The sequence below is a fragment of the Bos javanicus genome, chromosome 6, assembly GCF_032452875.1.
Source record: "Bos javanicus breed banteng chromosome 6, ARS-OSU_banteng_1.0, whole genome shotgun sequence".
NCBI lineage: Eukaryota > Metazoa > Chordata > Mammalia > Artiodactyla > Bovidae > Bos > Bos javanicus.
The window spans coordinates 61775852-61797490 of NC_083873.1; the positions used below are offsets into that span (position 1 = coordinate 61775852).

A 21639-nucleotide genomic window follows, 5' to 3' on the forward strand; every position below is an offset into this window, starting at 1 on the left:
AAGTATCTGACTTAACTCCCTCTACTTTCGGTATAAAAGCCGCCTGAATTCTAACTCAGGCAAGAGGGTTCTCTGTAAGGGTGTGAGCCTACCATTTCAGTTGCTGATTTTCTGAATAAAGTCATTATTCCTTTTCCAACAACTTGTCAATTACTGGCTTGTCCTAAGGCAAGCAGCAAAAGCTGAGACTCAGTAACAAAAGGAATTGTCTAAGTAGTAAGAGTTTAATTTTCTGCATAGTTTCTTTTGTTCTCTTTGGCCAATCCCCTTGTTATCATTCCTAGCAATGGCTTACAAAGAAGAGCAACTTTAGCTAAGGTAGTGTATAATATGTTAATAGAAAATAAAATCTTGCCCCCCAAAATCAACAATTTGAGCAGGACCAGAAATATAAAATTGAGATGGCTTCCCTGGACCACATCAGTGAAATGGGGAGTTTTCTGGGGGTCTGTTTGAATTTTCTTCACTGCTGCTCTAGAAACTTGAGTAGGACTCCACACTAAACACATCAGATGTGTCCATAATCAGGAAGATACCATCATTTAGGCCTCAGAAACATCCAATCTTCCTCTTGTTAATTAAATAGAAGATTAACCACATAACTCAAGCTCAGAGAAGTTTCTCTAGAATTTGAAGGTGTAAAAATTAATTTTAAATGGTCATTTCACAAATCCAGGAGTTCTGTCACCAGGAAATCACTGGGCTGGCATGTGGTGGTGACGGGGGTGGTGTTCACTTGGTTCCAGGAGCCACTCAGTGAACAGTGCTTCTAAGAGGTATACTTTTACATTATTGTTGGAAGGAAAATAGAACAGTGAAGGAATTCTCACACCCTCCATTCCTGGACACCACACTAAATTCCGCAAGCATCAAAAGTCATTATTTAAAGACTATTTAACACAAAGGAGTTCTAAGAGAATTGCAAAGACTTATTTTAAAAGGTGAAAACCTGTTCATCAAAAACAATAGTTCACAGGTCTATTAACAAGTTTAAGACAAAGGCACCTACCCATGAACTGCTTTCATTATTCAGATACTATAAATAGAATCGGCAGCATATGGCTGCTTAGCCTTTCTGCTCTTTCCTACTTCTATATTCTTATTAGCATCGCTTTATTGGCTAGAAGATAGAGAAACAGCTGATCTACACTGCTTCAAGAAGCTCTTAAATATTAAACTGATTTAATGAAAGCTCCTTTGCAAGTATTTTCATTTCAGCTGGGCCAGGGAGATGCCCACCCCAGCCCTGTTGTGGTAGCTGGTCCCAATCATTCTTTGGTAGTTCCTACCTGACATGGTTATTGCAGAATTTTGTCAGCTGAGGCTGGTTGATGAATATAGTCCTTATTTCTTCCTGGTCAGCCAGTGACGTCTTCTCCGAAACATCATCAGTCTTCTCATAACCTTAGAGAGAGAGACTCTTTTTATTTGATAAGAAATGCTTCATTGTATTATCCAGACCCAAACCACGTTTCCTAACTATCCTAGAGCCTAAAATCTGTTAAAAGCTATATGAAAGTGAAAGTCACTCAGTCGTGTCCGACTCTTTGCAACCCCATGGGCTATACAGTCCATGGAATACTCCAGGCCAGAATACTGGAGTGGGTAGCCTTTCCCTTCTCCAGTGGATCTTCCCAACCCAGGGATCGAACCCAGGTCTCCTGCATTACAGGCAGATTCTTTCCCAGCTGAGCCACAAGGGAAGCCCAAGAATACTGGAGTGGGTAGCCTATCCCTTCTCCAGAGGATCTTCCCCACCCAGGAATCAAACCAGGGTCTCCTGGATTGCAGGTGGATTCTTTACCAACTAAGCTATCAGGGAAGCCCATATGTTCCCCCTTTATTGGTGTTGTTTCTGTTCTAATAAAAAGAACCCCCCCCCACATTGAACATTTCTACTACATTTATTAATAAAAGGCAGCATTTAAGAGTCATGTCAAAGCTGACCCAATTCAAAAACAGTAACATCCATTTTTAATTTGTACTCTTCCCCAGAAATGGTCAACTTAGTTCTTTCATTACATATAAACACGTCCAAAACAGCACAGAATTCTAAAATGGTTTATAGTTTTAGACAAGACTAACAACACAGAGGTAATGACAATACATTCTGAAATTTTAAACATACCATTTAATGCATTTCTGGTTTTTGTTCTATCTTTGTGGATAAAGATAGAGAAAAAGATAAACAGTAAGGTTTAAACAGGTAACCACCACAATGATCTACCTTACTATGATCATCTTAATCTTTCCAGTAATTAGAATTTATGTTCCCAGATGAACTTAAGTTTCTTAAGATCAGTTACCCCACAGTCACTAAAGCAATGTAAATAGATACAAGCAATTCCAACTGGGTAACATCTTGCTGCAATGTTGACAACACTTTTACATACAGCTTCGAGAAGAGCAGAAAAAAATTAAACTACTTATTTTACTTTCTAGTGAGAAATAAATAAGACTGAATTAAATCGGTCCCTTACTGCTTTCCTAGAAAGAGTTGCCAACTGTACTTTATCTCAAAACCCCACTTTTCCTCTCTTTTCTGCCTTGCCAGTGCCAACTCCTCCCAAAAGCCCTGCCAACGGGAGGTCTCTTCTGAAGTATTCTCTGTCTTAAAGGCAGTCTTCCCTGTGTTTCCACAGGCCTCTGTACCTCCCTGTCCCTTGAGTCCGCCTCCTCTTTCAGAATGCAACTCCCCAGGGCAATTACTGGCTTGTCATTCAACTTCTAACACCAGTACCAACAAACAGCAAGTACCTAATAACTGTTTGCTGAATAAAAACCTAAGGACAAAGGAGTGGTTAGGAGGCCATTTTGAGAGCAAGTCAATTCCTCTCCACCCACTGATAAGTCACCAATCACAGTGAGGTGCTGGGAACTACTCGGCAATAAAAGCTTGCTAGTGGGCTTTGTTACTCTAGTGTTAATCGCTCAGTTGTGTCCCACTCTTTGTGACCACATGGACGGTAGCCCCCAGGCTCCTCTGTCCATGGGATTCTCCAGGCAAGAATACTGGAGTGGGTAGTCTTTCCCTTCTCCAGGGCACCTTCCCAACTCAGGGATCGAACCTGGGTCTTCCACATTGCAAGCAGATTCTTTACCGTCTGAACCACCAGGGAAGCTTTTGTTACTCTGTGAAACCAGAAAACATTTAGGGCTTCCTACAAAGTGGAGGGAACGTAGCGTAGGGACCAGGAGGGTGAGAAACAGTGTCATGTGTGCAGATCAGTGCAAACAGGACAAAGCTGCTGAAGAATACACGAAAGGCAAAGTACAGACGGGGGAGATACGGTGCTGAAGAAGCATGGAGGCCAGGTTTCAGGGGACTTCTCAGGCTTGTCAAGAAGTTTGGGTGGCATCCTCTGCTTGGCAGTGAGCCACTGAAAGCTTTCTACGTAGAGAGATACAATATGACATTACATTGTACACTCATCACTCTGGAGGTCACAGGGTTCCAAATCAGATACTGTCATGCTCATGGTACAGTGTTAGACTTATTAGTAGCTTTGGGCATCCATGCTCACACAGTTAATAATTATCAGTCACTATCGACTTAGCTGGAGAAGGAAATGGCAACCCACTCCAGTGTTCTTGCCTGGAGAATCCCATGGATGGAGAAGCCTGGTAGGCTGCAGTCCGTGGGGTCGCACAGAGTCGGACATGACTGAAGCGACTTGGCAGCAGCATCGACTTAGCAGCAGCAGCAGCAGCATGCCACATTTTAAACACAATGGATTTTCCTCCCTAGTGTATACAATCAAAATTTCATTTGGGATTGTCTTCTCCAAAAACTCATAGTTTGAAACCCTAACCGTGGATGCAATGTGATCAGGAGGAGAAACTTTTTCAAGATCATGGTGGGACCATAATAAGAGGAGTTAAAAGTTCCCCTTTTCAAAGAAGCCCAGAGAGATCCCTTACCCCCTCCACTTGTGAGGACATAGCAAGAAGATGGTCCTGTATTAACCAGAAGGTGGGCCCTCACCAGACACCAGATCTGTTAGTGCCTTGATTTTGGATTTCCCAGCCTCCATAAAGGGCTTCCCTACTGGCTCAGAGGGTAGAAAATCTGCCTGCAGTGCAGGAGATCCAGGTTCAATCCCAGGGTCGGGAAGATCCTCTAAAGTAGGAAATGACAATCCACTCCAATATTCTTGTCTGGAGAATTCCATGGACAGGGGAACCTGGTGGGCTATAGTCATGGGATCGCAATGAGTCAGACATGACTGAATGACTAACACACACACACACACACACACACAGCCTCCAGAATTGTGAGAAATAAATTTGTTATTCACAAACTAGCTAGTCTATGGTATTGTGTTATAGCAGCCAGAACAGACCAAGTTATAGATTATCAAATAGAGACATAGCAATATTAAAAGTTTTAAAAATCTTTAATTAGATTTTCCCTGAAGACAGCACAAAGACCATAGTGTACAGTTGATGGTACCTTGCTAGACAAAAAGCCTCAGAAAACGAGCTCCCCACTCTGTTCTGAACTGATATTCTCTAGTTGTACTTACTTAACATAACTGGATATTCTCAGTGGAGGAGTTAGGTATCACTCTTTACTCTGTAATTGTTATTGCATCTGCTTCCCCTGTTTCATTGAGAGTTTTCTAAATAGCATACCCATGGCTTAGAGTAAGCACTCAGTATCTGAAGAACTAGCAGATGAGCAAAAAACATATTTAACAATGTATCAAGAACAGATCTTTGTCTTAGATGTAGACACAGGTTATCCAAGCCTGTAAGACTGACTCATAAATTCAAAATGACAATTTGTAAGTTTATGATGAGAAATAATTGCCATAGGAACTAGAGTAATTGAAGTCCCACAGTCAGTTGAACTGAAAGTCCAATGACCAAGTGATGGTGTCTGGTGAGTACACGAAGCAACCTACTGGTAGCTAGATGACCTGAGCCAAATGGCGTTCAGCCAGCACGGCTTGATGCACTCAACTCCACAACAGGGGTCAACGCACTGTAGGACCAAAAAACTCACAGCCTGTCAGAATACCTCGGCAATGGGGCTAGGATACCAGATCTGTCAGCCAGCACGTCTCCTTCCCTCCAAAGAGCTAAGGAGAGTACTGCCAGTTTTTTTAACTCCATGACTCACTCTTTTCCAGACCATCTCCATCTCCAAATTCAATCTGACATTTAATCTGCCAGTGGGATTACCATCCAAACCTGCAGGCCTAGGAACAAATGTGCCCCTCGTGCACAGAACTCTGCTCCTAGCATGTGCTGATCTTACACAGAAAAAAGAAGGCAAGCTCATTTCCCCCTTTGCAAGTTCTTGGGAGCAACTCAACACGGCCCGCATGTACACAAGGCAACGATGACCACGCCACCACATGCACAGTCCTTTTTCACATTTTGGATTCTCCAGGAGAATCACTCAGGCGTTTGCCCCACTGTCCTCAGTGTTCAGTTAGGCATGTGACATCCACTGAAGCATCATTACTCTTCTGACACTAACAGATCTGCAGGGCAAACCTCCTCAGCCACTTTCACATAGCTAACTCTTTAAGGATTACAAATGAGCAAGGGCTCGATAGTGGCTTCTGAAATACCTCACCTTATTTTGATGTGACACTCCCCAAAGTCTGCAATGCCTTTTTTTTTCTCTTTAGTTTTACTATTTAAAACAATTTTTACTTTATATTGGTGCAAAGTTGATTAACAATTCAGGTGAATAGTGAAGTTATTCGGTTATACATATATTATACACGCATATATTCTTTTTCAAATTCTCTTCCCATTTAAGACCAGCAAGAATCAAACCAGTCTCCCCAAATAAACTACTCTGGGCCAGCTTTTATTGGAATAAAGAAAAGGCCAAACAGTATAGACAATGATTCTCTAGTTCAGAATTCTGGACATGCTGAAAATTTCATATTTTGTGTTTTCAATATCCTAATTGATTATTTCCCCCAGCAGAAAAGCAGTTGTTTTCTGAATTATAGTTTATTTCAATTAATGATAAAATTACTTAGTATTTACTAAGCACATATCAACCTGGGGATTTTACTAGACCAAATTCTGCATTCTTGGTTATAAAATGACCAAATGCTACTTCAAGACTTTTGAGGGATCAGTAATTTCAGTATAAGTAAACGGAGTCACACACGATTTTTAGTTACTGAAATGTACTACTAGATATTACTTTGTATTACTAAATAAGGATATAGAAGCAACAACCTCCGGCAGACTATTTCAATTTTCAAGAATAATTTTCATGATCAAGAAAACATAAGATGATTGTGGGACAGCATCTCAATCATGGCCCCAAAGTGAACACTTGGTCCATCCTCCCCTGACAGCATTTATTATTCAACTCACTCAGTAGTTGGGAGGTGAGCTCTAGTTCTTCCACTAAGGACTTATGTGATCCTGTGCACATAATCCCTAGGGGCTATTGCCTTTCCTTGTAAAATGAGAAATGTAAGCAAATACAGTAAGTCCCCTACATATGAACCCTCAAGTTGCAAAATTTCAAAGATGTGAACATATTATAAACCTGTTACAGTACAGTACTATATGCCCGACTGTTGGCCCTGTGAACAAACTGAACTTACGAGCACTCTCTCAGAACAGAATTTGTTCCCATGTAGGGACTCACTGTAATCTGAAATTCTCTTTCAGCGTTAAAATCCTGTGAAATTAGAATCTGCTGAGCACCAAGAAGAAAACAGTGAATACCTCATTTGTTCAGATGAACAGGAAAATTAAAAAAAAAAATCTCCGTACTTGAGCCAGATGTTTCAGAGTAACAGCTGCTTTACATAATCAGCAGCCAAAACACAGGCACAGAGTCAAACAGTGCTTTGTACTCCCAGTTGAGTCTCCACATTTGAAAAGATAAGTAGTGACTATAGGCCGCTGCCAGCACCCCCCTGGCACGCACCCACTGGCCAGTGTCTACTGGGCTACCAAGGATGTTGACACCTAGTTTTCCTTTCTTCCTCTGCCCAGATACACGGTCATGTGCTTAAATGCACACAGTATGAGTAGAGAAGAAAAATGCTCAACACTTAAGGTGAAAGACTTTGCACCCTCTCACACAATTACAGCAGAAGCACATCTCTGAAAATTTCCATTTCCTGTCATAAACATCATAACCCAATTTGCTCATTCATTCATTCAACATAGTTAAGTGCCTACGATGAGCCAGGCATTTTTTTTTTTTTTAAGCTTTAGAAACAGCTTAAAAGAAGGTTCCCTTCTCTTAGGAACTAACTTTCAGGAAGAAAGCGAGATAACTACAGATCATGATATGTAGGATGAAGGAAGTAAAACAGGTGATTGACAAATTATGACAGAACTCTCTGTGCCTCAGTTTCACCATCAATATAATGGACTTGATAATGATACTGACCTCAAAGGAGGGTTGTGAAGGACATGGTAGTTAATAGGTATGGAGAGCAATGCTTTGCATTCAATAAGAAGAGCTCAATAAATACTAGCTGTTCCCACTGTTGTTGCTGTTGTCATTACTGCCATTGGAGCTTTCTACTGAGCAGCAAGGGAAGGCCTCTCCAAGGAGAGGCTGAGCTGAGCCCTCAATGAGAAAAGATAAAAGACAGCGTGAACCAAACCAGAGATGAGCAGGAACAAAGCCAAGGAGGCAAGCATGGCCTTGGCATTTCCAGAAACAGGAGGACCAGTGGTTGTGAACAGGGGGAGCCATCAAACAAGAAGGGACAGAGCCGGACTGGAAGAAACAATAAGAACCTTGAATTTATATCCTTCGTGTGGTAGGAATCCACAGAAAAGTTTTAGGCAGGAAGATCGTTTTGAGGCCAAGTTAATTCAGGTAAGACGATGATGCGTGGGTGAGACAGTGGTGAAAGGGATGAAGTGGATTATACTTGGCATTTTTTGCGAGGTGGAGCTGGTCTGCCCCTCACAGCCTCTCCATGTCTATCATCATTTCGTCCTGTCTGATGTCACATGTGCCCACTGTCTGATGCTCCAAACCAAAGCCCAAGACTGGAAAGAAATTTAGCACTTTAAATATAGCAAGTGATTAACCACTTCATAGAATTCTCTTTACAGCCAGAAAACTCTAGCCTTAGATAGCACACATCTTTCTCTAATTATATCAAGTTCAGCAATAATAACAGAAACACAGTCTAATCAAGGAAGGCATTATAGTGCTTGGGGCACACACCATGGAGTCAGAGAGATGGTTTAGGTCCTTAGTTGTGAGATATGGTGTCCTTAGATGGATTACTTAGCTCTGACTGCCTACCTTCTTTCACAGGATTTTGTGCAGACTAAATGAGATAATGGATATGTAAAAAGCACTCCAGACAATAAGTGCCTAGCTCTTCATGCACACATAAATAGTTCAGCCACTATTTTTCCTGTTGAAACAAAAAAGGCAGGCTGTGGGGAGAAGGAACAGGTTTTCTAGTAAGATCTGTGTTCTGATTCAGATTATGACACTTCTATATAGCACTGAGAAAATTATTTTATATCTGAGCCTCAGCCTCCTCACATAAAATAGGGTTCACACGAGGATTAAATGATCATGTTAGCAATGTAGCACAATACTATCATCCAACCGGTCCCTGTCACCCTATCTTCTATCCAGAGATTATAAAGCTACTCTCTCCTTCAAAACGTTTGAGATGAGAAAAACGAAAGTCTTAGGGACCTACTGAGGTAGGTACTAATGTTTAAAATTTGGGAGGATAATATTTAATTAAAGTTGGGACCAGTGAGTAAAACTAGAGAGTAAAATAACAGATTTTACCCTATGATTTTATAAATTAATATCAAATAAGTACATGTTTTCCTAAAATTGTCATCTGTATGGGGTTATGCAACAGAAGCAGGGGTGGGTAGGTGGGAGGGAGAAGAGAACAAGACACAAAACCATTCTGTTGCCTGGTAATATGGTTCTGAACCAGTATGCTTTTGCAGGCTTAGCTTTATCACAATTATAAGCAAGGCTGTAAATGGAATCCGAACATATATATATATGGCCTCCTAAACATAATCAGGAGAGTCCAACTATTAATATATATCCTTTTACTCAGTGGCTTCTAATATTAGACACCAAAGAGACCATATTGGTTTCTTTCATTTCCTTAGCTAGAATGAAATCTTTAGACAACAGTCGAATATAAAAATACTAACTAGAAAACTAGCCAGAGACTTTAAAGGCACAGCTGCAGAATTTAGGTGTGACTCAAGTTAGGTGCTACTCAGTAGGAGGTTATGAGTATTACCCATGGTCCTTTCCAAGGTTTAGTAGGTTTTTGTTTTGTTCGATGGGGAAAATAAAAATAAACTAAAAGTCCTCGTTTAACAATTTTTTGTTTTTGGTTCCAGTGTCTGGAGTAAAACAATCTTTGGTTGAACAATTTAGACATTTGTATTTTAGTTATTGTGTTTTTAGTGGTTACCATATATATTGTTTACATAATTAGAAATACAGAAGCAGTTACTAGAGCTACAAAAAAGACTTGAAGTCCCATATTCCACATTGTTGGGGTGGAACAGTCGTTTCAAACATTCGATTGTGAGCCTGACTGCAGCTGTTTCCAGACAGAGAGGGAACAAAGGGAAGGAACCACCACTCTGGCAGCAATGAACTGGGTGCTTTAAAGGTTAAAACGTACACACTACAATTTCAAATATGGCATTGAAGAAACAAACACCTTTGAAAGCATGGAAATTAAATAGAAGCTACTCAGCAATGCATCTCAAATTTCTATACCATGACTACAATAGCCAGAGGGGAAATGAAATTTTCAATTGCATCAATACACCTTCTTGTTCCAAATATTGGTTCAGGCTCTATGCAGTGAACATCTGCTGATCATTCCAGTTCAGCATCTGCTTCTCCTGAAAAGAACTGTTGGTTTTCCTTGAAGAACTCCCTTCCCCCTACTGTAGGCAGTGGGACTGGTCCCTCAAAATACAATTCCCCTTTTTGACTTCAAAGGTGGGCGCATGACCCATGCTAAGCTAATCACAGGCAATTTGCCGTTTTGACATATGAAAAGGCTAATAAGCATGGATAAGATGGATTCTGAGGCCTGTCCATTAGTCCAGCTGCTTTGCATGCTCCTTTATCTTCCTGGAAAAGTTTTTCACTTGATTCTGGGAACTATTCTACCTACTTGAATATTATGCTCAGCTTCCATAGTATGAATTGAAGCAGAGGCATTTCAGTCCTCTGCTAGAGGCCAAGTCCTGTCCCAATGTCCATTTAATTATGTAGGTGGGCATTGACACTGGACCCAAACCTGGCCTCTCTTCTTCAAGGAGCCGAAACCTATTCTCTTACCAAGTCAAGCTGGCTTTTCTGCTCTGCATGGAACAATGACTTGGAACCACAAGCAATTACCCTGCCCCCCAAATATCATGAAGCTGCCTGGAACCCTTCCCAACACACCCTGCTTGATGGATCAGATCTCTGATGTTAAGAGCTGCCCTATCCAAGTCCCGAGTCCAGTACATTCTATAGGTCTTTCCACCCTAAGGAACTTGCACAACAGTCAAAAAGCTTCCCACACACCTAGCTTCTTCTCTTTTACCCTCTTGTTCATGCAATTGTGATGTAAGCTCATTATCTCCAAGCCCATTTAAGTTATAATAAAATGCCATAACAAAGAATATCCACTTACCCAGATGATGTAAAACACAGTTATCAGCTTCAAAAAATTGCTTTTCATGTTACAGAGTTCACTCCCCACCCCCAACAATTCTTCTCAAAATGATGGAGAAACTTTGCTCTTATATGGAGAACTGCTGATGGTCAGAGGGCCAGTGAGTTGAGAAGCCAGGATAACATTTGGAAATGGGTAAAGTCCAAGTCCCTTCTAGAGCTTTAACACTGAGGGATGCATTTATTCATTCCATAGTTAGGCCTGACCTAACCTCTCCCTCTGACCCCATTTCTCCTCTACTGGCCCTATTCCACCTCAACATAGTTTTTCCAACCATGACTTTCTCCTACCTCGTGGGTACTATTAGATGTCAAAGCAGTCTCCCTAACCAATCTTCCTTGAAGTATCATCTGAAAAAGCTTTGAATATACAGTGGTCTTTTGACCACTCCAATATTAATCAGTTCACCTGTATCCTGAGGTATACGTCAACTGAGAATAATAATACTAGATATTACAGATGTACCTGACTTAAACTCTGAGAACAGCCCAGGCATGAGGGCACATGTCCATCAGGTACACTATTCTGATATGGAGAAGTAACATAAATAACACTTCAAGAAAGTCCCTTGCATGCAATAAATGTTTACTAAATTTTCTATTTTATTATCAGGCATCTAAAAATTCCCAGAATTTTATAGTCTTATCTCCATCCTGATACCCATGAATATATCTTCCTATCGGGACCTATCATTACCATACATGGTTAACTGATATTTTTCTTTAAGTGTATGTATTTTGGGGAACTGATCTAAAAATAAACAAGTGTGAAAATCGACATTATTTCTTGTTTAAAATAGGAAAAAAAAAGTGGTTTAACACTCCCTGTACTCATGCTGAACTGCAACAAGCTCCAAAATAGCACAACCAATTCTGAGTGATAGACACCGAAAAAAGTATTCCTGACGTTCAGAGGAAAGGCTAATCTTAAGCAGTATTGCACGGCAACCTACCTGTGCATGCCTAGTGTTGGGCCTCACACATAGTAAGCACTCAATTTCTGTGGCTCCCAGCTTTGGATACTAACCTAGAAAAACAATCATCTTGGGCATGCTGAGTTACTGCAAATACTAAAGAAAACACTAATGCCAAATCATACTTAACAGGAAAAGGAGAACAATGAAAGATAATATAAATGTAATGATATCCCCTTAGGGATAGTCCACAGATCCTTTGGTCAGACAGAAGAATAAGTGGTATGTTCCCAATATAGATTAAACATTGGCACAGAAACAGACTGAACTAGCAATGAAGGGTTTCAACCACCAGACACACATCCGGCATCTCCTAGAAGCCTCAATTAGCTAAAAGCATCATTGACTCGTCTTGGCAGCAAGCTCATCACTTGAGAAGGTACAGGAAATAAGATGAGGAATTGTTACCATGGACTGGATTCTAATCAATGCAGAAGTGATAAGGTTTAGAAAACCTAACTGTACCACGGAACTTTTGGTAGTTGGAGGGGAATACCAGGCTAAGCCAGACATATCTTCTAGATTAAGAGGATGTATTTCAAATTAGTATCAAAACCCAAAAGGGGCAGAAGTCCGGAAAGCTGAAGTAACATGCTGACTAATTGTGAAAGGTCCTGTCTTGGGGAAAGAGAGGTGTGGTCAGAGACCACTGTTGCAGCATAACATGGCCTTGGACAAGGAAAAGTAGATTAAAAGATCATGGAAAAGGTTGGAAATAGACTCACATGTTCAACAGCAAATAACAACAGATGTGCAGACACCTAAGAATGGAGGAAAAGTGTTTTAAAAAATGTTGAGCGGCTACAAAAGCGCTTCCTTGCTTCCTTTGCGATACAGTGAATTCATGGGATAGGTCCACCGCCTGAAATGGATGGCGTGATGTTAACAGATCATAAGAAGCAGAACTCCTCAATTCCTACTTCTCCTCCTTCACTTCATTTGGCATCAAGGATAATTATCCTAAAACTAGGAAGGTTAGAATGAATAGTAGTTGGAGGAACAAATGCAAAAGAGATGGTAGAGAATTATTTTAAAAAGAAAAAAAGACAAGGCAGTACCTAGCTGCTCTAAATATTGATAGATTCATGTTTTGTAGCGTGTGTGTGTATACACATATACAATATTTTTAAATCTATAAAACTGTGAGAACTTGCAGAATAGTTAAATAAAGTGTCACTAATCACAGAAGAACCATGGGAAAGGGCAAAGTGTTTTAAAAAGGAAAGTAGATGGATTCTGTACATTATAAACTACTGTTCATGAAAAGTGTAGTCTACAGTCATGCTTTCAAAGTCCACAGATTTTAATAATGGGATCTACAGCTTCTAAAGGATTTATGGGAATTTCTAAAAATAGTTAATTTGAAAGTTAAAAGGAATACTTTCCTTTTGCATTGAGAATTCAGCTAACATTGAGTAGGAGCTCATTGTTTTTAAAGTGGTGTTTCTCATACCCAAAATGTACAGTCAGAGATTGAAGGAAATTTTTTCCCTATAAAAAAGGTCCTTTGTGCATGTGTGCTAAGTCACTTAAGTCATGTCCAACTCTTCGAGAGCCTTATGCGCTGTAGCCCGCCAGGCTCCTCTGTCCATAGGATTCTCCAGGGAAGAATACTGGAGTGGGTTGTGGGACCCTCCTCCAGGGAAAAAAGGTCCTTTACACTACCTAAACCTGAATATTAATGTTATTGGCCAAATCCTTAGCATTCTGTACTTCAACAAGACTAGACACACCCTGTCCTTAAAAAACTGAGACACTGGATCCCAAGATTAGGTAATGATGTAGATTCACTACTGGCTGACAAACATCCATAAAGGAACTTCTACAGGAGCTTTCCTTTGGCTCCCCACTTCTTTCAAGCCCTCCTGATGGAGCCTTCCCTGGGTCACCCTTGGCTCCTGCCCCTACTCCCCTCTCCTGGCTTAGTTCTCTGACCCTGGGTATCAGGGTCAACAGGGGCACGTGAGTGGCAGGGCCAGTTGGGTTTCTTTCTGGGAAAGTGGACTTGTGGTCCGGAGACACTAGCAGACAGCCTCGGCACTGGGCAGGGACCAGCTGGGCACGGACAGTCAGGGAGTCAGGCTGCGGGGGGTGATGGCCCTCCCCGCACCCCCGCACCCATGAAGCCACATGGACGGCAAAAATATGAAGACAATGGAGTAGAGGTACAGAGGACAAACAGGGGCAACTCTGGATAGAATAAGAGACCCCAAAGCCTGAGTCCCATGGGGCCCTTCTATGATCCAAGGGGATCCCTGGATAGTTAAAGTAGATGCATAACTTCCTGAGGGATCTGGAGCCAGACTGCCTGGGTTCCAATGAGACAGGATAACATATTGTCTCATACTGGATAACATACCAGTACGATTAGTAAATATGCAAATAACATGAAAGAATCAACTCAGGAAGATTTTGGGACATTGAATAAATTGAAGATCCTACACTAATGCCTAAAATAATCAACTGTGTAAATATAATACGGAGCATATTTGGCCCAGCAAGACATGTAGGAGACAAATGGTTTAATTGCTTTTATTGCTTTCTTAGCAAGAAAGAACTTGCTAAGAGTTAGTACTGTCTGAGAGTGGAAAGGGCTGTTTGACAAGGGGGTGTGACTCCTGTCACTGAAGGGTTTTCAAGCCAGAGCTGGATAACCAAATGCCAGCAGGCTATCTCAGGGACAGTGCACACAGCTCCCTCCAACTCCAGAATTCCATGATGTCATCTTTTTTAAACAGTTTTTTTTTTTAAAAGACAGTTATGAAGTCATCAGAGAACCACTAAGATAGTGTCAATGCACAAGCAAGTTTTAACCACTTTGTATATGGAAAAAAAATTGTTGAATTAGTTGATAAAAATGCTTGCAGAAAGGTAACCCCATTAATTTCACCACAACACAATCAGGAAGACAGAACTGAATTAAAGTTCTGAATAAGTCAGTCTTTGAAGCATATTGGAAAAAGGAATAATAAGCAATCATGAAGTTATCTGAATTATTACAACTTTTATTTTTAGAGCTACTGGTGCATTTTACAATAGAAAAACAGGTGGATAGGCTAATAGTCTTCTGATTCCAAGGCTAGTTCTCATTTTATCAAAAGAAACAAAAACACCCGTGTACATCATTTTGCTGCTGCATTGTTCTCAGAATAAGTCAATGGAATTTGATGGGCGCCTATTTATCTCCATTGTGCTTTTGCAAGAGAGAAAAATATAATTCACCTTTGTTTTTTAAACATTGTCTCAAGTGTCAAAAACAGCCAGTGAAGAAACCAAAGCCTACCTGCTAATTTGTGGTTTGGGAGCAGTCAGCACAGCACACCCAGCACCATGAATCACCATGAGCAAGAACAGCTTTTTACTCTATAGAACTGGATACTACCCAGCATTAGGAAAGAAGTGAAGCTTTCCTCTGCCTATTGATGACAAGCTGTGTCACAATCTGGCATGTGAAATATCCAACAAGTCCATGAACCCAGCTAGAAAAATAGGGCATCCCTAAGGGGGCACCGGGGAGCTCCACCATGACCCTGAGAGCATGGTGTCTGTCTTGACAGAGGAGTGGAGCCACAAGTGGCTGGGGGATGGCTCAGCTGCTGTGAGCGCTGTGGGGGTGGTGTTAAAGAACCCACCAAGACTGGTTAGGCAAGACAGGCTCAGAGAAAAAAAAAAAGAGTCAGCGGCAAAAAAGCACGGAAGGCACAGTTGCCTTCGGTTTGTCAGGATGTGGCTCAAACAGGAGAGAGAAACCTCCACTAAGCAGATTATACCGTGATGTATGAATGCCAGCAGGTGGGCTGCAAAGACTTCAAAGGCCAAGCTCAGTGCTGGTTGACATTAAAGGATACCTACATATGTGTGCAGCTGCCATCAGCCCTACCCAGTTCACAGGCAGAACAAGAATGATGAGAGGCCAGATTGCTTCAGGATGCTTCAAGAACCTCCTGACACCAGAAATAAAAATCACCGAGTGCAGAAAGAGCCCCATAATGCAATTCCTGTGCCTCCACATGCTACCACCACTAATTATAAATATGAAATCAGCCCCTTAGGACTTCCCTGGTGGCTCAGGGGTTGAGAATCCACCTTCCAATGCAGGGGATACAAGTTTGATCCCTATTCGGGGAACTAAGATCCCATGTGCTGTGGGGCAACTAAGCCCATACGCCGTAACTACTGAGTCCTTGTGCTCTAGAGCCGGCACTCCTCAACAAGAGAAAGCGTATGTGCTACAACAAAGAGCCAGCATTCAAAATAATGAATAAATTAATAAACATAAAAAGTAAATTTCCCCCATGTCTTTAAAAAAAAAAGAAATCAGCCCCTTAGATCTGCTGGAGTATCTGTGGCCATTGCTGAGCAAAGTGCAATGGGCCTGGACATGGTAATAAGAAAACTCCATGAGATTTCAAAACCATGCCAGCATGTTAAAAGTTCAGCTTCCAAAATGTGAACAGCTTGATCTTATCCCTATCACTCACCAGTTGCAGATTCAAGTAACATTTGCTTAGCATCTACTTTATAGCAAGTGTTTTAATTTTGCACTCTGAAAGATGTTCCTGCAGTGTGGAATACCTCGAGAGCCAAAAGAACACAATGATGACATAAAGACTATTCTCATCAAGTCTGATTATGGAGTGAAAAGTCTCTGCAACAGAATGATCAGTTCCAGAGAGATGAATCCATAGAGTTCCTAGGTGTCCAAAAAAACAATAGAGTGACCAGTTCCAAAGAGATGAATCCATACTGCTCCCAGATGTCGAAAATGCATAGAAACAAGGAATAGGCCCCGAAGGCAATGGCACCGCACTCCAGCACTCTTGCCTGGAAAATCCCATGGACGGAGGAGACTGGTAGGCTGCAGTCCATGGGGTCGCTAGGAGTCGGACACGACTGAGGGACTTCAATTTCACTTTTCACTCTCATGCATTGGAGAAGGAAATGGCAACCCACTCCAGTGTTCTTGCCTGGAGAATCCCAGGGACGGGGAGCCTGGTGGGCTGCCGTCTATGGGGTCGCACAGAGTTGGACACGACTGAAGCGACTCAGCAGCAGCAGCAGCTCAGCTGGTAAAGAATCCACCTGCAATGCAGGTTTGATTCCTGAGTTGGGAAGATCCCCTGGAGAAGGGATAGGCTACCCACTCCAGTATTCATGGGCTTCCCTGGTGGCTCAGCTGGTAAAGAACGTGCCTGCAATGTGGGAGAACTGGGTTCAATTCCTGGGTGGGGAAGATCCCCTGGAGGAGGGCATGGCAACCCATTCCAGTATTCTTGCATGGAGAATTCCATGCACAGAGGAGCCTGGAGGGCTACTGTCCATGGGGTTGCAGAGTCAGACACAACTGAGCAACTAAGCATAGTACACAGCACAAGATGCTAATAGTTCTGTTTACTGAATTTCTAAAGAAAACTAAAAGAAAGGAAGACAGAGGAAGGAGATCGAATTTAGGATAAAAGCAACCCTCTTTACAAAAAGAAAAAAAAATGTATTGCAACATACTTATTTTGGCACATGTGGATCTTCCCACTCTTTTCTAAGATGCAAGGAGGTTTTTAGTCCTTTATCCCAGTGTTTTCTATTTTAATAAATGGTGCCATCATTTTGGGTTTAGGGCCCCAAACCTGCAACATCCTTAACACTCTACTTCCTACCCACCAATAATCTGTTAGATCTATCTTCAAACTATACTATAAATCTGACCACATCTGACCACAGATACCTAGTAGTTCAAGCCACAATCACATTCTTTGATCAACTCCTACCGCCAAGATGAAATCAGAATCTCTTGGGGCAAATTCCAAGGATCAGCTATTTTGAAGCTCCTCAGAAGATTCCAATGTGCCCTCGGGCTTGGTCTACTCTCTAGCCAGGAGACAGATGATTTATGGGTAGGTTTTACTGTATTGGGGGAAAGCGAAACAGGAGTCTTAGAGGGGTTATATGACTTGTCCAAGGGCACAGAGCTCAGAAGACCCCAAAGTCAGATATCACTCCAGGCCCTTTGGGAGCCCTGAGTGCCTTATTTCCTTTTCTGTCCAGTCAATTATTTACAGAGCAGTACCTTAAGACACTCAGGGAAGTGGGGCAGCACTAAGCTAGCTAGTCTCCAGTTTCGTTTGTGTCACACAACAGATGCACTCTACTCTTTAAGTGGCTACTATGTCAAATAGTTGGGTACCAAACGGGCTAAAGACACATGAAGTATAAATAGGAAAAATGATGATTCTACTAGTTTGAGTCAATAGAATTATTTTAAAAAGATAATTTCAGCTGAATAAATGGGAAAATGTCTGACATCTTATAAAGAAAACTAACAAACTATCAATTCAAACTGAAGACCTTGGTATTCAGCCTTAGTTAAAATTAAAACATAGGAGAGCAGTTCACTCACCCGAAAGTCACTTAATAAGATCAAGAGGAATTCAGCACAGTACTGGGGGAAATTAAGAGGGCCTTCTTCCTTCTTTGCTAATTACATTCACTTGGAAGTCAACAAAAGGCCAACCCATGCAATGATTCTTTCACTGAACTTTAAACCAGAATACACGAACGAACTGCCATCTGGGGTTAAACTGAGCCAGTGATTCAGAACTCCATCCCCCTCCTCCAATCAAATTCTGGCTTCTTTTTAAAAAAAGATTTCCATCTGTGGAGTACAAGTAACATTAGCACCCAAAAAAGAAAAGTCTAAATGCAGAAACGATAACGACAGAAGAGAATTTTTAAAAAATCCAACAAAGGTTGGACACAATACACTTGACCTAAGGCACAATAGGGGCTTAGTTGGTGGCTCAGGGGTAAAGAATCCAACTCCCAATGCAGGAGATGCAGGTTCAATCTCTGGTTGGGAAGATACCCTGCAGAAGGAAATGTCAACCCACTCCAGTATTCTTGCCCGGGAAATCTCATGCACAGAGGACCTGGCAGGCTACAGTCCATGGGGTCGCAGGAGTCAGACACAAATTAGTGACTAAATAACAAAACAAGGGACTATGGAGTTTGTTTTCTACTCCTAGAAGTGTGAAATCATCATCATCACATCCTGAAGCCAGACCCCAGCACCCATCCAGGAGGCCACAGAGAAATCACACTGGCTACATTAAGAGTTTCAAAATGAGCTTCGTTTCAGAAACCAGGGAAGGCAGGTAAATTGGGGTTTGTGGTAAGTTTCTGTTTTCTTTACCTTAACCTGTAAAAGATCTATTAACACCAGGGTGAGATAAATTAATAACTGTAGACTAAAGAAAATAAACCCCTTGAAAAGAAAGTAGCCACAGAAGTTTTGGAAATTTTTACTGATTTGTTAAGGTATTTCTTCCAGGTGCAAATAACTACACACATGTAGGCTACAAATATAAGGTGAATAAAGAGATGAAGCACAACACACTAAAAGTAAGTAGGCTAGCAAAAACCAGAAATGACATTGCAGAGAGGCTCATATTCATCAAGCTCCCAGAGTAGATATAGAACCAGCTAAAAATAAACGGGATGTGTTTTCTCTTCATTTGGTTGTACTGAATTGACTATTTAATTTAGAATTTTAAAGAAATTCTTCAAAACCAAATAACTGAGTAACATCATACAAGCTTTATCATTTCTGACAGGTGAAATTTAGAGAAGTGCAATTAGACCCATTAAGTAACTGGGCAATAGACAAATTTACCCCAAAAAATATCCATATGCTCTTGGTTTCTTGGCTGGCAGTCTATATGACTTTATATAATCTATTCTTCTCTCCACAAGCAAGGAAATTCAAAGATCTACATCAGTATTTTTCAACACTGTTGGACATCAGAATTATCTGAAGATACAATATCAATGCTTAGTGCATATGTCTGATGGCCCAGACTGATTCCATTGGTCTGGGGTGAGTCCAGGCATCCAATTCCCATTTGATTCACTGTGAGCCAGGGTTGAACACCACCGATGTACACTTGACCGTGAACCTGCTGACATCACACAAGCTTCCCACTGCCCTGACCACACTAGACACACTCTACACTAAAGACGGCAGAGTCATTCTTCCTCAAGTCATTTCTCTAACCCTTACTCGCAACTGTGGGAAAAAGGTTATGAAAGTTGAGTGAGTCCACCTGAGAACATTCATCACATCCATTCTGGCATCAGAGTGGACTGAATCCAACTTAAGCTTAAGGTATAAAACAGCATGTCAAATTTGGGTAAAATCTATAGAGAGAGATTGGTTTCATTTCTTTGGTCAGGGAAGGACAGGGCCTGAGTTTAAAAATGAAAGTAGAATGAGACAGACTAGAAGGGGACTGGGAAGGCTCAGCTAGTCATTGCAATGACAGTGTGGTATCACACTGTCGCACTCCAACATGGGCAACAAGCTTGTCCAGAAGAGCTGGCCGAGAGTACCGAGGGGGAAAGTGAAAGCAAGTGATACTCAGAGCCCCTGGCAGCTGGCTTGGCACCTGAACTCCTCACCAGGGCAGAGTCCTAGAGTCTAGGGTCTCTTCTCTCAGACAGGCAGGGCCCTGAGTACTGGAGCTCTAGTTGCTGCAACAAACAGTCAGGGTCAAGGAAATGGTGACAGGGTGGTTCAAGCCACATCCTCAAAGTGGTAAATTAGAGCTCCTTGAATGTCTCCTACTGCTAAGGTTTTCTGGACTGGGGTAGGGCTAAATCTACATGGGGGTGAGGGAGGGACAAGGGGAAAAGATGGGCTGCAGATGCTCGAAGGAGATTTCCTCTACAAGTTGGCTTTAAGACCAGAGTTAGCCACAGAAATCGACGCTAATTAGAGAAGCTCAATTATTCTACACTGGTGTCAGAACAAACCCTCTCTCTGATTCACCCTTGCAAACCAGTTTTCTTGCTTCATTCATGAAGATTAACCTTGTATTCTAAATAGGTCTGGCCCACTAACGTGGTTTCCTGGTTCAGAGCCTCGATTGACTTTGACCTTCTTAGCAACAGTCTCCACCTAAGCTGCCACATGACTAACCCAGTCTCGTGAAGTACAACCCTGAATGGATCAAGACAAGTCGTCTTCAAAGATGGGCTTAAGCAAAACAATGAAGAGGCTCAATTCAAAACAGCCAGTTACCTTTGCCCAGTTCATTCAATGTGTAAATAACCCAGTAAGCCATATTTGTTAGCCCCTTAGATTAACAAAATTGATGGCAACAATGTCTATAAAGGCAAACTACCCAAAGTTACTATCCTATGCACACACATTTCATGTTTACATTTAAAAGAAAACTAACAGGAAGGTCCTGGACAGTGGTCTTATCAGATCTTTTTAAAAAGAATTACATTTAATGGGTCCAAAACAACAGGCTTCAAACGATGCCATGAAGAATTTACATGAAACCTCTAAATTGCCATGAGGGCTGTGTCACAAGCAGTATTATTTAAGCACTACTACATTTTGTGAGCTTTTATGAGGACATTTGAGAAGGCCTTCTGTTCAAAGGAAGTAAGGCTTAATCTCTACTTAAGAGAGAAGTATATCTACACATGTACTTTTAATAAGCTTACTTTGAGCCATCATTTCTGTTATAAAATTTTATGTTCTGAAAAACTCTAGTAAATCCTTAAGTCCAAGCTAGAGAGAGAATCTGGAGCTGTGCTGACTAGCACAGCAACCACAAGCCACATGTGGAAACTGAGCGTGTGAAGGGGGCCTAGTTTAAATTGAGATGTACTGTAAATATAAAATACAGAGCAGAGTTAGAAACCAGTACAGAAAAGAATGCCAGCTATTTCATTCTTGATTTCTATATCACAGTGAAATGAGATTTTGGATCTATTAAAGAAAATATATTATTAAAATTAATTTCACTTATTTATTTTTTTATAGTGTAGCTACTATTTATAAGTACATATGTGCCTAGTGCTTGTGGATCACTTTATTTCTCTCAGTGCTGATCTAAGATCTGAATGTCAATTTGATAGGAGTAGATTTTACAAAACCATTAGTTAAATCTTAGCTGGTCTAAATTC

At 41.3% G+C, this 21639-nt stretch overlaps 1 protein-coding gene across 7 annotated transcripts in view; it reads right to left on the minus strand.

Annotated features, from left to right (window-relative positions):
• The window catches only part of ATP8A1 (ATPase phospholipid transporting 8A1), a 236394-nt gene that overhangs the window by 202939 nt on the left and 11816 nt on the right, over window positions 1-21639 (minus strand). For all 7 annotated transcript variants that reach the window (XM_061420038.1, XM_061420035.1, XM_061420032.1 and 4 more), the window contains exon 2: window positions 1290-1404. In XM_061420038.1, the coding sequence (XP_061276022.1) occupies window positions 1290-1404 (115 nt within the window). The remainder of the gene's footprint in view (window positions 1-1289; window positions 1405-21639) is intronic.